Source organism: Neofelis nebulosa, chromosome 6 (genome assembly GCF_028018385.1).
Source record: "Neofelis nebulosa isolate mNeoNeb1 chromosome 6, mNeoNeb1.pri, whole genome shotgun sequence".
NCBI lineage: Eukaryota > Metazoa > Chordata > Mammalia > Carnivora > Felidae > Neofelis > Neofelis nebulosa.
In genome coordinates this window covers 84047704-84061386 of record NC_080787.1, presented here as the reverse complement: position 1 = coordinate 84061386, position 13683 = coordinate 84047704, and the positions used below count along the sequence as shown (strand labels likewise).

The 13683-nt window shown below is 39.1% G+C and overlaps 1 protein-coding gene across 1 annotated transcript in view; it reads left to right on the top strand.

The window, feature by feature from the left end:
* The window catches only part of MDN1 (midasin AAA ATPase 1), a 175456-nt gene that overhangs the window by 16204 nt on the left and 145569 nt on the right, over positions 1–13683 (top strand). Inside the window, exons 5-9 of the mRNA XM_058734705.1 lie at positions 45–237; positions 3040–3282; positions 3524–3655; positions 6352–6455; positions 10093–10207. Of these exons, the coding sequence (XP_058590688.1) occupies positions 45–237; positions 3040–3282; positions 3524–3655; positions 6352–6455; positions 10093–10207 (787 nt within the window). The remainder of the gene's footprint in view (positions 1–44; positions 238–3039; positions 3283–3523; positions 3656–6351; positions 6456–10092; positions 10208–13683) is intronic.

Sequence of the window (13683 nt, the reverse complement as noted above, 5' to 3'; positions counted from 1 at the left end):
TTACTGTGCATTAAAGTAACTAATGAGATACTCATTTTCCTCAGGTTATTAGAAGAGGCCCAGCTGCAGGACTTGGAGAAGGCCTTGGTTTTGGCTAATCCAGAAGCCTCCCTTTGGCGTAAGGAGAAAGAGCTGCAGTACTTACAGGGCCATCTTGTTTCAGCTGATCTCTCTGCCAGGGTGACTGCTGTCTGTGGCGTGGTGCTGCCTGGGCAGCCACCAGCCCCTGGAGAGCAGGTATATTGGCATTAGTGGGATGTGTGTCCTCTTCTCCCCTCTTAAACATTGAGTGTGCTTTTTTCCTTGGCTGGACTGTGTGTTATAGGTGTGAGCCGAGTTGAGTTTTCCAAATTGCTGTTCCATGTACAGAACTATTCAGAACAGATTAAGGAAAATTTACCCAGGGTCCTCTTCTCTGATAGTTTCTTTGTCTCTGTTTGATGTTAAATTAGAAAGTCTAATGATGTCGATGTGATGCTTTTAACGTTAGCAAAGCACTTCCATATACTCTCTTATTTACTTGCTACAGTAACTCTGTGAGGTTGGGTAGTGCATGTTGTGATACCATATTTATGTAAAACAAAGGTAGAATGACTGGCCCGGAGACCCATGGTCTGCCCTTTGTAGAGACGGTGCCAGGCCCAGGTATAACTCCCAGCAACCTCTTTTTTTCAGAATATTCTTTTTGCTTGTTAGGTAGGAGACTAGTAACTGTAGTGAGCTTTCCCCCTGTCATATGAAATGAGCTTCTTTCCAACAATATGGCTCCAGACCCACACTTTGGAAAAGCTTATAGATCAAAATCTAGCTCTGTAATCTGAAGCTATTCGCAGCCAGTTTTTAGTTAGTTGTCACTTTGTGTGATGGTCAGGTTCACCCAGTTTTCTTTTTGGACGAAGACCTGGGTCATTCCTTGAACCATTGGTTTATCCATTAGGTAGTACAGTTTAAAAAAAAAAAAGCATAATATGCATTTTAAAAATGCACATCTTAAATGTACAGCTCAATGATTATTCATAAACTGAATATATCTACGTACCTAGCACTAGGACACCAGCGCTTCCGCAGGCCCTTGTGTTTCCCTCTAGTCACTAAGATCCCCCAAACCCTAACCATTTTTCTAATATAGATAAGGTTTGGAGCATTAGAATTTTAACATAGGGAAAGATTCTAGTTGTGGTAGGTTTGATGTTGAGTACCAGTGGCTAGGCACTGGGGCAGAAGTACAGAATGGTGCTATGGCCCAGCCTCCCTGCTAAGTTGCTGAGAGTAACAGCTCTGCAGAGAGCTCAGGAACTTCGGCCCTGAATCTCATTTTGTCTTCACATATCTATAGGAGACTAGCCATGTTTGAGAAGTTACTATTCCTTAAAAGTTCTTAAAATTCCACTTTTCCAAGAGATCTTTTTTCCTATATTATATTAGGTACATTATTATTTAAAATTCTTTTTATTTATTTATTTTATTTATTTTATTTATTATTGAATTCAAGTAATAAAGTAAAATACAACATTTACCATCTTAAACTTTTTTTTAATAAGTAAACTCTATCCCCACCCTGAGGCTTGAACTCACAACCCTGAGATCGAGAGTCATATGCTCTACTGTCTGAGCCAGCCAGGCGCCCCAACCATCTTAAACATTTTTAAGTATGCACTTCAGTGGTGTTAAATATATTCACATTGTTGTGTGAATAAACTCCAGAACTTTTTCATCTTGTAAAGCTGAAACTCTATCCATTAAACATACTGGGAGCAGTTATTATTTTTCACATTTTCACATTTTGTTATGGAAAATATCAAACATATTCCAAAGTAGAAAAAGTAGTGTGATGAATCCCCATGTACCCATCACTTGGCTTCAGTAATTATAAATTTATGGTTAATTATCTTTCATTTATACTGCTGCATACTCTCCCCACACCATCTTGTTTTGAAGCAACTTTCAGATGTCACATCATTTCGTGCCTAAATATTTCAATATGTATAAAGGAAAAGAACTTTAAAAAAGCCATTATTCTTTATTACACCTGAAAAAAATGTAACAATTTTATAATACAAAACATCGTTTTAGTGTTCATACTTCCCTGATTTGCTTTCCCTGATTTGTAAATAGTTGTGTTCATTCTTTTTTTTTTTTTTTTTAAGTAGGCTCCATGCCCAACATGCAGCTTGAGACCAAGACATACTGTTACTGACTGAGCCCGCCATGCACCCCTATTGTTTACATTCTTTTTCTTTTTTAAAAATTTTTTTTTTTAACGTTTATTTATTTATTTATTTATTTATTTTTTTTTTTATTTATTTTTGGGACAGACAGAGACAGAGCATGAACGGGGGAGGGGCAGAGAGAGAGGGAGACACAGAATTGGAAACAGGCTCCAGGCTCCGAGCCATCAGCCCAGAGCCTGACGCGGGGCTCGAACTCACGGACCGCGAGATCGTGACCTGGCTGAAGTCGGACGCTTAACCGACTGCGCCACCCAGGCGCCCCAACGTTTATTTATTTTTTGAGACAGAGAGAGACAGAGCATGAACGGGGGAGGGTCAGAGAGAGGGAGACACAGAATCTGAAACAGGCTCCAGGCTCTGAGCTGTCAGCACAGAGCCAGACGCGGGGCTCGAACTCACGGACTGCGAGATCATGACCTGAGCCGAAGTCGGCCGCTTAACCGACTGAGCCACCCAGGCGTCCCTATTGTTTACATTATTGATCTTAGATAACGAAATCTTAGAATGTGGCGAGAGGAAGAAAAACAAATAAAAATCTCTTCATGAGATTAGGTTTGCCCCCATCCCTCATGTGTCAACTTTTTTGACTTCTTAAACTTTGGGAGACTTTCCTTAAATTTGTTAGCAAATTTGTGCCAGAAGGAAAAAGATCCTATTTTGGATAACCTACCTACGGTTACTATAGTTCTGATACTAGTAATTTAGAGGTTTATGTAAAGGTCAGTGGAAGCATTGTTGTAGAAACTAATGTGTACCCTTTGGAGGAAAGACTGTTGACATGCCTTTTATTTTTCACTTGCCTCCTTAGGCTAGTAACAGAAGTTCTTCTCGTGAACAGGAGCTGGCCTTTAGGTCTTATGTGCTGGTTGATTCAATCTGCAAAAATCTTCAGACGCTGGCTATGGCAGTGGCTTCTCAGAATGCTGTGTTGTTGGAAGGACCGATAGGATGTGGCAAAACTTCCTTAGTTGAATACTTAGGTGCAATGACGGGTAGAAGGAAGCCCCCTCAGCTTCTTAAAGTCCAGCTTGGAGATCAGACCGACAGTAAGGTAATTAAGAAATGGCAGGTTTTGGTGGATTAGCATGCTTATAAATGTTTGCATTAAAGTATTGTTTTTGCTAAGGGATGTGAGAATAGTCCTTGGTCTTCTTCATAACTGATGGGACCAAGCTGTAAAAACCTCAAGTGCCTGCTTATTTCTGTATAGAAGTTTAACAATTAATCAAAGGTTATAGCAATTGGTATCTCAGATGTGTGGTGTCAGTAATTACTTTAACCTCTTCCTGTAGATGCTGTTGGGAATGTATCGCTGCACAGATGTCCCAGGAGAGTTTGTGTGGCAACCTGGTACCCTGACACAGGCAGCCACAAAGGGACACTGGATCCTTCTGGAGGATATTGACTATGCCCCTTTAGATGTGGTATGTCATCTCACTAATTATTTGCTGATTCTACCTTTGAAGAGCATTTGGTTAATAGTGATTCTGCGAGGTGTTTGATTTGAGATGGTATGTTTTGCAAGAAGCTCATTCATGGTTGCCTACCTAACCTGGTTTGAGGTAGGATTACTTGGCTTGTCTCTTTTTTGATAGAAAATTGATAAAATTCCACTGGTGCTGTTTCATTCAGTAGAGTAGTCCCCCCTTATCTGCTGTTCAGTTACCTGTGGTTACCCACGGTCCTGAAGCAAATGATTCTCCTCCTGTGTCTTCAGAAGGTTAGTAGTAGCCTGACGCTATGTCACAGTGCCTCGGTCATTCACCTCACTGTTACCTAGGCATTTTATCATCTTTCATCTCCACAAGAAGGGTAAGTACAGTACAATAAGATGCTTTGAGAAAGAGAGACTCCATTCACATATCTTTTTTATAGTATATTGTTAGAATTATTCTATTTTACTGTTAGTTATTGTTGTTAATCTCTTACCTTGCCAGTTTATGTTAAACTTTATCATAGGTATGTTTCTGTAAGAAAAAGTATACTGTAAATAGGGATCTGTATTATCCACAATTTCAAACATCCACCAGGGGTGTTGAAACATACACTGTGTGGATAGGGGGAACTACTATAATCGGATATGTGACCAATTTCACTGTAGTTTTTTCCTCCTTTAGTTAAATTATGTGACTAGTTTCATAACCTTTCCAAGAATAGGCCTTGTGGGAAACATCTTACCAATGTTACAGATACACTGAGAACTTTGAGACCCTACTTCCTAGCTATGGCATCCATAGAGCAGTGGGCTGAGGACAGATGAAGAAGAGATGATGTAACAAGAGTATCTTGTTTTGGTTTCATTAAGGAAAATCTACTGGACGTATATTTTTATTTTTTAAAGATTACTTTTCTATGTGTATCAAAATAGCTATGCAGGCAGTCCATGTTTCCTCTATATTTTGTAAAGTATGACAAAAAAATGTATTGCAGAATGAAAAATTCTTCCTTGGGCACATTTTCCTGAGATTGGTTTTAATTTTTTTTTTTTTTTTTTTTTTTTAATCATGAACCCTAAAGTACCTTTTGGATAGGAGAATAACGTGAGAGTGTGTGTGTGTTTGTATGTGTAGGTTTAGGAAAATATGAAGGGGAAGGAGTAGCTATAAATACATGTGTATTGTGATGATTTTACAGTCTGATGAAGTAAAGATGTAATGGAATTACTGGCCCAGGTAGGGCCTCATAATATGGTTACCATGTTCTAGGGTCTCTGTCTCTCTCTCTCCCTTTTGTTTTGTTTTGTTTTGTTTTGTTTTGTTTTTTGTTTTGTTTCTTGAGTCTCATGGACATACCATGTTCTAAGGTCTTAATGCTCAGTTTTATAGGACCGGAAACTTAGTTTTCTTAATAAGCTCAGAACTAAGGCTGACTCCTACAAATGAGACTTAATAATATAACTGAAATATAAACCACATGGCCAAATATTTGCTGAGGGTTTTCACTTTCTTTTCTGTTTTCTTCTTCATTTTTTTTTTTCCTCCTCTGCACACCAAAACTAAGGCTTTTCATTTTCTAGTGCTGTCTTCCCTGGCATGTTTTTTAGATACCAGGGTACCTGGGATGTCATTAGGATTATGGATTGTGGAATTAGAGCCAAAGAAGATAGATGAACATAAGAGATAGTCCATCCAGGCCATGATGGAGCCTAGGGATCCATCCCTGTCCTATAGTTAATTATATTCCTTGATGACCAGGTCCTGATTCAAGACCAAACTGACAGTTTCTATCTTGGTCTCCCTTTGCCAATATTTGATAAACATCATAAAATTCTACATTGAGTCCCATTTTGTATAGACTGGACTCTTTGGACTTCTTACTTTGGTTTTTCTTTTTAAACTTCCTGTATAAACTCATGTTCCCTAGATCCATATGTCTCGTCCACCTTTTTGTCGGAAATATCTACTTGAATGTCCCTTAGCTGGTGGAAGTTCAAGATGTCCAAAATGGAGCTTGTCTCCTTGTTCTCAGAACAACCTTTTCTGCCACAGTTAGCAAGCCAGAAGTTTGATGTATCCTAGTCAGCACAGGAGACCCCTAGTCATTTATCTCTAAGTTTTGTAGTTTTCCACTACTTCATATGCACATTCTGCCCTAACAACAGAATCCTTTTATGACATACTCTTAGGAACAAAGACTTTTATCCATTTGAATATTTTTACATGGAGTTTAGTTTGTGCCATTTCTCTCCCACCAAACCTGGCTAATTCTTGGTCAGATTTAAGACTGAGTGAATATCATTACCTCTGGGATGGCTTCACTGTCCTGCTTCTACACCATTCCATTCTGATTCATAGCCACCCTCTATCTTCAGCTCTGGGGTCATGCTGTATGGTGGTTTGCATGGCTATTCCATCAGATGCTCGGCTGTAAAGCCTCAGTCATGCCTGGATTTTTAGTGTCTGGCTTGTTTCTAGTCCATAGTAGGCACTTAGTGAATGTTGAATGAATAAATCATTCTGTCAGAGTATAGGTGGCTCAGACATTCCTACCTGCCTTTTGGACCCAGTTCATGCTATGAGAATTAAGGTTTCCTTTACAGATGTGCTCATCATTTGGAGAGAAGGGTTTATTGTTGTTGTTGTTGCTTTAATAGCTTTATCAGTGGGGTTTTGTGATTTAGGTTTCTGTGCTGATCCCTCTCTTGGAGAACGGAGAGCTCTTGATTCCCGGCCGAGGTGACTGTCTGAAAGTGGCTCCTGGATTTCAGTTCTTTGCAACTAGGAGGTATGTCCTATTAACCTTTCTGTTTCCACTGTGGAGGCTTTTCCTCATACATTCCCACACTAGAGTCCAAAATCCCTGGAATAGAGTTTCCTGGGCCCACCTTAAGCAAGTGATGATAGATCCAATTTTCATTCCTTACTTATTTTTAAAAATACCTGATTCTATATCAGTACTCTCTATTTTGTTCCGTTGTTCATTTGTCTTTACACCATTTGTCTTTGATTACTGGAGGTTTTTTTTTTGTTTGTTGGTTTGTTTTTAATTTTTAGAGAAAGAGAGTGCTCTAGTGGGGGAGAGGGTCAGAGAGAGAGAGTGGCAGAGAAAATCTTAAGCAGGCTGCAAACTCAGCACAGAGCATGACGTGGGGCTTGATCCCACAAGCTGTGATCCTGACCTGAGCTGAAATCAAGAGTTGGATGCTTAATCAACTAAGCCACCCAGGTGCCCCTGTAGCTTTTTAAAATTTAAGTAGGCTCCGTGCCCAACATGGGGCTTGAACTCACAACCTGCAGATCAAGAATTGCATATTGTACTGACTGAGCCAGCTAGGTGCCCCTTTATTCCTATTTTAAATAGAGATAATTAAATCAGAAAATGAGAGGGTTTTTTTTCCCCCCACTTAAAAATATCCAGTTTTTTAAAACTACACCTTGTTTCATGTTTTCAGAAATAATCACCAGTGGAACTGTTGTCAGACAGCCCTAGGTTTGAGTCCTGACACTACATTTTGTACTTGTGTGTATCTTGCTTGTCTGATAATGATGGGGCTAATAATACCTACTTTATGACTTGGTGTAGGTGGTAAAGATTAAATGAAATAACTTATGTTAAAGACTTCTCACATAATAAGTGCCCAACTAATGGCTAGCCACGATGATGGTGATGATGATGACCTGTAAATTTTAACCAGTGAAAAAATTGAACATAAGCATCAACAAAGGAATAAAACCTAAACGAATTTAGTATATGTTCTTGTCTATCTTTTATAACAACATGGATGTAGTGGTTTATTTCCTACTGCTAGTCTGTGTCTTTACAGCTTTCCCACGGTCTTAAACTGCCCAAGAATGACACTAATGTCACATTGTATTTTAGTGGTGGTTAAATTAGTGTTTGCCTCAGTGAACATTTACAGACGGAGGGTGGAGTTAACCTAAAGGTTTTCAAGGAGCACTTTGCTAGGCCTTGCTTTTTTTTTCCTAAATAAACCCTGGTTTCATTCATAGAAACAGTGAAGTTCTTTCCTGCTATGTTCATGTCTCAGAAAGTCCTGGGACATCATAGAAAGGTGTCAGACAGACTTGAATTCAGTTGTTGGCTCTTCCATTTACAGTCATAGTTGAGTGATCAAAGGACCTTGCCGCCTCTTCTTAAAAAAATATATTTTTTTAATGTTTATTTTTGAGAGAGAGACAGAGCCAGGGAAGGACAGAGAGCGAGAGAGAGAGAGAGAGAGAGAGGGAGAGAGAGAGAGACAGAATCCAAAACAGTCTCCAGGCTCTGAGCCATCAGCACAGAGCCTGATGCAAGGCTTGAACTCATGAACTGTGAGATCATGACCTGAGCCGAAGTTGGACACTCAACCGACTGAGCTACCCAGGTGCCCCATCCTCCTTTATGCGTTAGAAGAAAAGTAGGGTACCATCTCCTTAGGAAGTTGTGAGGATTATGTGAAATGGCCTGGGTGTAGGCTTGTGGCTTGGCCAGAGTCTGTGTTTAATGAATATTCCTTCTTGAAAGTTTTAATAATTTTGGTATAGTAGCTTTTGGTAATAAGCAGTGAACTTTATTTTTTTTTAATGTTTATTCATTTTTGAGAGACAGAGCGCAAGTGGGGGAGGGACAGAGAGAGAGGGAGACACAGAAGCTGAAGCAGGTGCCAGGTTCTGAGGTGTCAGCACAGAGCCCACTGCAGGGCTCCAACCCCTGAACTGTGAGATCATGACCTGAGCCAAAGTCAGATGCTTAACCAACTGAGCCACCCAGGTGCCCCAGCAGTGAACTTACTTTTAATGCTAGCGGCCTTGGATTATGTTTTCTCTTTCCTGAAGTTATGTCTTAAGGAAGAGAAATGTGTATTAAAATACATGATGGGGCACCTGGGTGGCTCAGTCAGTCAAGTGACTGACTTCCGCTTAGGTCATGCATGATCTTACGGTTTGTGAGTTGGAGCCCAGCGTTGTGCACTGTGCTGACAGCTCGGAGCCTGGAGCCTGCTCTGGATTCTGTGGCTTCCTCTCTCTCTGCCCCTCCTCACTTGTAGTCTATCTCTCTCAAAATAAATAAATACTAAAAAATTTTTTTTAATTAAAAAAATATCAAAACACCTGATAAAATCATTTGCAGTGATTAGAAAATGACTTGATTAACATTGAGCTACCACCTCACAGCAGTCAGTGTCTAAAATTAACAACTCAGGAAACAACATGCTGGCGGTGATGTGGAGAAATGGGAACCCTCTTACACTGGTTTTGGGAATGCAAACTGGTGCAGCTGCTTTGGAAAACAGTGTGGAGTTTCCTCAAAAAATTAAAAATAGAATTACCCTACAACCCAGCAATAGCACTTTGGATTTATCCAAAGGATAGAGGAGTGCTGATTCACAGGGGCACATGTACCCCAATGTTTATAGCAGTGCCATCAACAATAGCCAAATTCTGGAAAGAGCCCAAATGTCCATCAACTGATGACTGAATAAAGAAGTTGCGGTTTGTATATACAATGGAACACTACTTGGCAATGACAAGAATGAATTCCTGCCATTTGCAACAACGTGGCTGGAACTGGAGAGTATTAGGCTAAATGAAATAAGTCAGTCAGAGAAACACAGATACATGTTTTCACTCATGTGGAATTTGAGAAATTCAACAGAAGACTATGGGGGAAGGGAAGGGGAAAAGATAGTTTCAAACAGAGAGGGAGGGAGGCAAACCATAAGAGACTCTTAAATACAGAGAACAAACAGGGTGGATGGGGAGGTGGCAGGAGGGAAGGGAAAAAGGGTGATGGGCATTGAGGAGGGCACTTGTTGGGATGAGCACTGGGTGTTGTATATAAGTGATGAATCGTGGGAATCTACTCCCGAAACCAAGAGTACACCGTGTGTACTGTATGTTAGCTGACTTGACAATATATCATATTTAGAAGAAAAAAATAAAATATATAGATTAAGAAAATAACTTGGTTAAAACTCTATTGTACCCCCTTAGGAAAAGAGTCAGACTTGGGTCAGTTGGCAGCCTTTCATTTGTCTTCTGCCCTATGAGCCCAACATACTAGTATCTGGCACCAGAAGGGGTTGTGAGTATTATTCATATATGAGATATTGTCTAGCAAGGGCAACTAGAGGCATAATTAAAGATTAAAATTGGAGGGGCGCCTGGGTGGCTCAGTCGGTTGAGCGTCCGACTTCGGCTCAGGTCATGATCTGGCGGTCCGTGAGTTCGAGCCCTGCGTCGGGCTCTGTGCTGACTGCTCAGAGCCTGGAGCCTGTTTCAGATTCTGTGTCTCCCTCTCTCTCTGACCCTCCCCCGTTCATGCTCTCTCTCTCTCTGTCTCAAAAATAAATAAAAGTTTAAAAAAAAAAAAGATTAAAATTGGGAATTTTGTGTAATTTTTTTTTTATTTTGAAATACAGACTCTTGAGCTGTGGAGGAAATTGGTATCGACCTCTAAATAGTCATGCTGCTCTGCTAGACAAATATTGGACCAAAATTCACATGGATAACATGGATAAGAAAGAACTGAATGAGGTATGTAGTTATTAGTGAGAAAGTACAGATGCTTTTCTTCTTTAGTTTTTATTGTTAAAAGTTCCAGATATACATGTAAATAGAGGAAATGGTGTAATGAATCACCAAAATACTCATTAATAGTTAATGTACTAACATTTTACTGTACTAACTTCATCTGGTATTTATTTGCGAATATATTGGAAAGCAAACGTTTCATACTTATGCATCTCTAAAAACTTAAATGCATTTTCATGCGTAATCACAATAACTTTATTATACTCTATAAAATGAACAGTAATTCCTCAGTACCATTTTTTTTTAAGGTTTATTTATTTATTTTGAGAGAGAGTGCATGTGTGCAAGCATGAGCAGGCGATGGACAGAGAGAGAGGGAGAGAATCTCAAGCAGGTTCCTCACTGTTAGTGTAGAGCCTAAAGTAGGGCTCAAACCCACGAACTGTGAAATCATGACCTGAGCTGAGATCAAGAGTCAGACACTCAACTGACTGAGCCACCCAGGTGCCCCATCCTCATTACCATATAATTCTCAGACTGTATTTAAGTTTTCTCCGTTGTTTCCAAAGAACTTTTTTTGTTTGTTTACTGAGTTGTTTTGTAACTAATGTCTTTAACACCCAGCAACTTAGTGTACATTGTGTTCCGGGTATTAATGAAAATTGAGATAAATTATTAATTTTTTATTTTCCACATTGATTCACTTTAGTTTTTGCTGGTTATCCTTAATCATTATGAGGTATACCTCTCCTCACCCTGCTAACCTCTCATTTTCCCTTTGTATCTACTCCCTCATTTGGAAAGCTTCCTAATCTGCAATGCTTCATCTTAGAGAAATGTATTGTCAGTGATCATTCAGGCATGGGAAGGATGGGAAGGATGCTTTACTCTTGGTATAAGTTTTTATTTAAATAAGTGACAAGACAACGTTATCAAATATTTTAGTTGTTTATTAGTAGAGGGGGTTTTTCAGGGCGGTATCTACTTCACCATATTACTGGAGAAGGCTTGATCGTGCAATCTCTGAGAAGCCTTCTCTTGCCAGTGTGATTTTTTTTTTTTTTTTTTTTTTTTATAACCCTGCAGCCTGTTTTGGACTTGTGAATTTCTTATCTCACTCTGGTTCCCAGGTGTCTTATTTCTGTGTATGTCTTTCCCCATTTTGGTGCCTGCAACAGTAGCCCCTCCAGTGTCCCCAGCATCCACTATGCCTGGCCGTTTGTAATTGTTTGATGTATTACTCTGTTATCATGCAGCTCTTTTCTTTTGCAGTTGTAGACCTTTGAATGTTTAGTTTTCATTCCTAAATTGCCATCTGTTCTTTAAAAAGGAGTCTGAAGTTCTCATTTAGGTGTGATTTTTTTTTTGGGGGATTGAAAGGATCAGAACAACATTTACAGCTACTTTATTTTTTTTTTTCACTTGTTTTCTTTACTTAAAGTAAAAGCCAAAGCTCATCTTTCCATTTCTGTCATGAACAGCTGTGAGTCATTCTGTTCACAGGACATACCATAGGAGCATTCATCTCATCACTTATATGAAGTTATCATATTTAAATAGTTGACCTTGAGAGGCTCACTTGTTCTTTTTAAACTTCTGGACTTACTAATAAATTCTTACTCACCTGAATAAGTGACTGGTGGCGAAAACACTTGTGTATATTAGAAAATACAGTAATCTCCTATGCTGACCTCATGGGAAGTACAAGGAATTGCATTTCTGTTGCTGTCACCCCCACTCATTTTATGCTTAGAAGGCTGTCTTTGATGTCCTGCTGAAATAACAAATTATATTTTAAAAATTAACTATTTACACACTTATATAATGGAATTACTACTCAGCGGTAAAAAGGATTAAACTAGTGATACATGAAGTGGTGTTTAGATGAATCTCAAAAACAATAGCTGAGTAAGAGAAACCAAACTACACGCTCCATCCTATATGATTACATGTATGTGACAGACTTGAAAGCAGAACCACAGGGATTGGATTCTGATTCCTGATTCCCACAGGCAGGGGTGTGGGGGAAGGGACTTACTGCAGAAGCGACATGAGGGAACTTTTTGTTTAAGGGGTGATGAAAATAGTCTATATTTTGTGGTGACCAAGGTCATGAATATATATGACCAATTTTATAAATGTTCCATCCCTACACAAAAATTTATATTCTGTATTTAAAAAACCTGTGCGTGTATCCATTTAACTGAATTTATTGATTTTGTTATTTTTCTGTTTTAATTTTTAATCCATATTCAATGTTTTCAGCAATATTTGTTGTAAAATCCTTCAATAAAACAACATGAAGAAGTAAAATCTATGAGATCTGCCACTTCAGATGACATTTGTTAAAAGGTTTTAGTTCTTTATCTTTGTAAATATGTGTATATTACATATACAGAGTAAGTGCATCTTTCATATACAAACTGGAATGACAATATACCTTCAAGGTAACTTAAATGTATTGGATGACAATATTTCTTTTCTTTAAAAATTTTTTTTTGTATTAACTATACACCTGATGTGGGAACTGATGACCCCAAGATCAAGTGCCACATGTTCTACTAACTTAGCCAGCCTGGTGCCCCTGGATGACAGTATTTCTAATATATACATATTTCCCTTCCTTTTAAAATAGACTTGCCTGAATAAGTCCATATCATAAAACCTTGGAACCAATATCATGAGCACTAATTATCATTCTGCAGAAAATTTTCAATAGTTATTGAAGTGAATAGGACTACATCTTTTGCCTTTTAATTTCTGTTGTTTGCTTTTTTTAATTTTATTTTTTTTTAAGTTTTTTTTTTTTAAGTTTATTTATGTATTTCGAGAGAGACAGAGAGAGCGCACACGTGCAAGCAGGGGAGGGGCAGAGAGAAAGGGAGAGAGAGCATCCCAAGCAGGCACTATGCTGTCAGCATAGAGCTGGAGGAGGGCCTTGAATTCACGAACTGCGAGATCATAACCTGAGCTGAAACCAAGAGTTGGACAGTCGGATGCCCAGCCGACTGAGCCACCCAGGTGCCCCTGTTGTTTGCTTTTTAAAGATCGATTGCTTTTTATCAGTACTTAACATTAATCGTTTTACTGTGGTTTGGTTTTACACACTTACTTTCTCTTTTCCTATTAACTGCTTCTGATTGCATCTGCTGAGAGATGACATAACAAACCTTAACTAGAATTTTGTTTAAAATCAGAGTAAGTATTGGGGCGCCTTGGTGGCTCAGTCAGTTGAGCCTCTGTCTGACTCTTGGTTGCGGCTCAGGTCATGATCTCACCGCTTAGTGAGTTGAGCCCCGCATTTGGCTCTGCGCTGGCAGCATGGAGCCTGCATGGGATTCTCTCTCCTTCCTCTCTCTCTGCCCCTCCCCAACTCACGATATTTCTATCTCTCAAAATAAAGTTAAAAATTAGAGTAAGTAGTACTTGCAGGATTTTTCAGTGAGTCAGTTCCTAGGACTTGGATGTATATGTTGCTT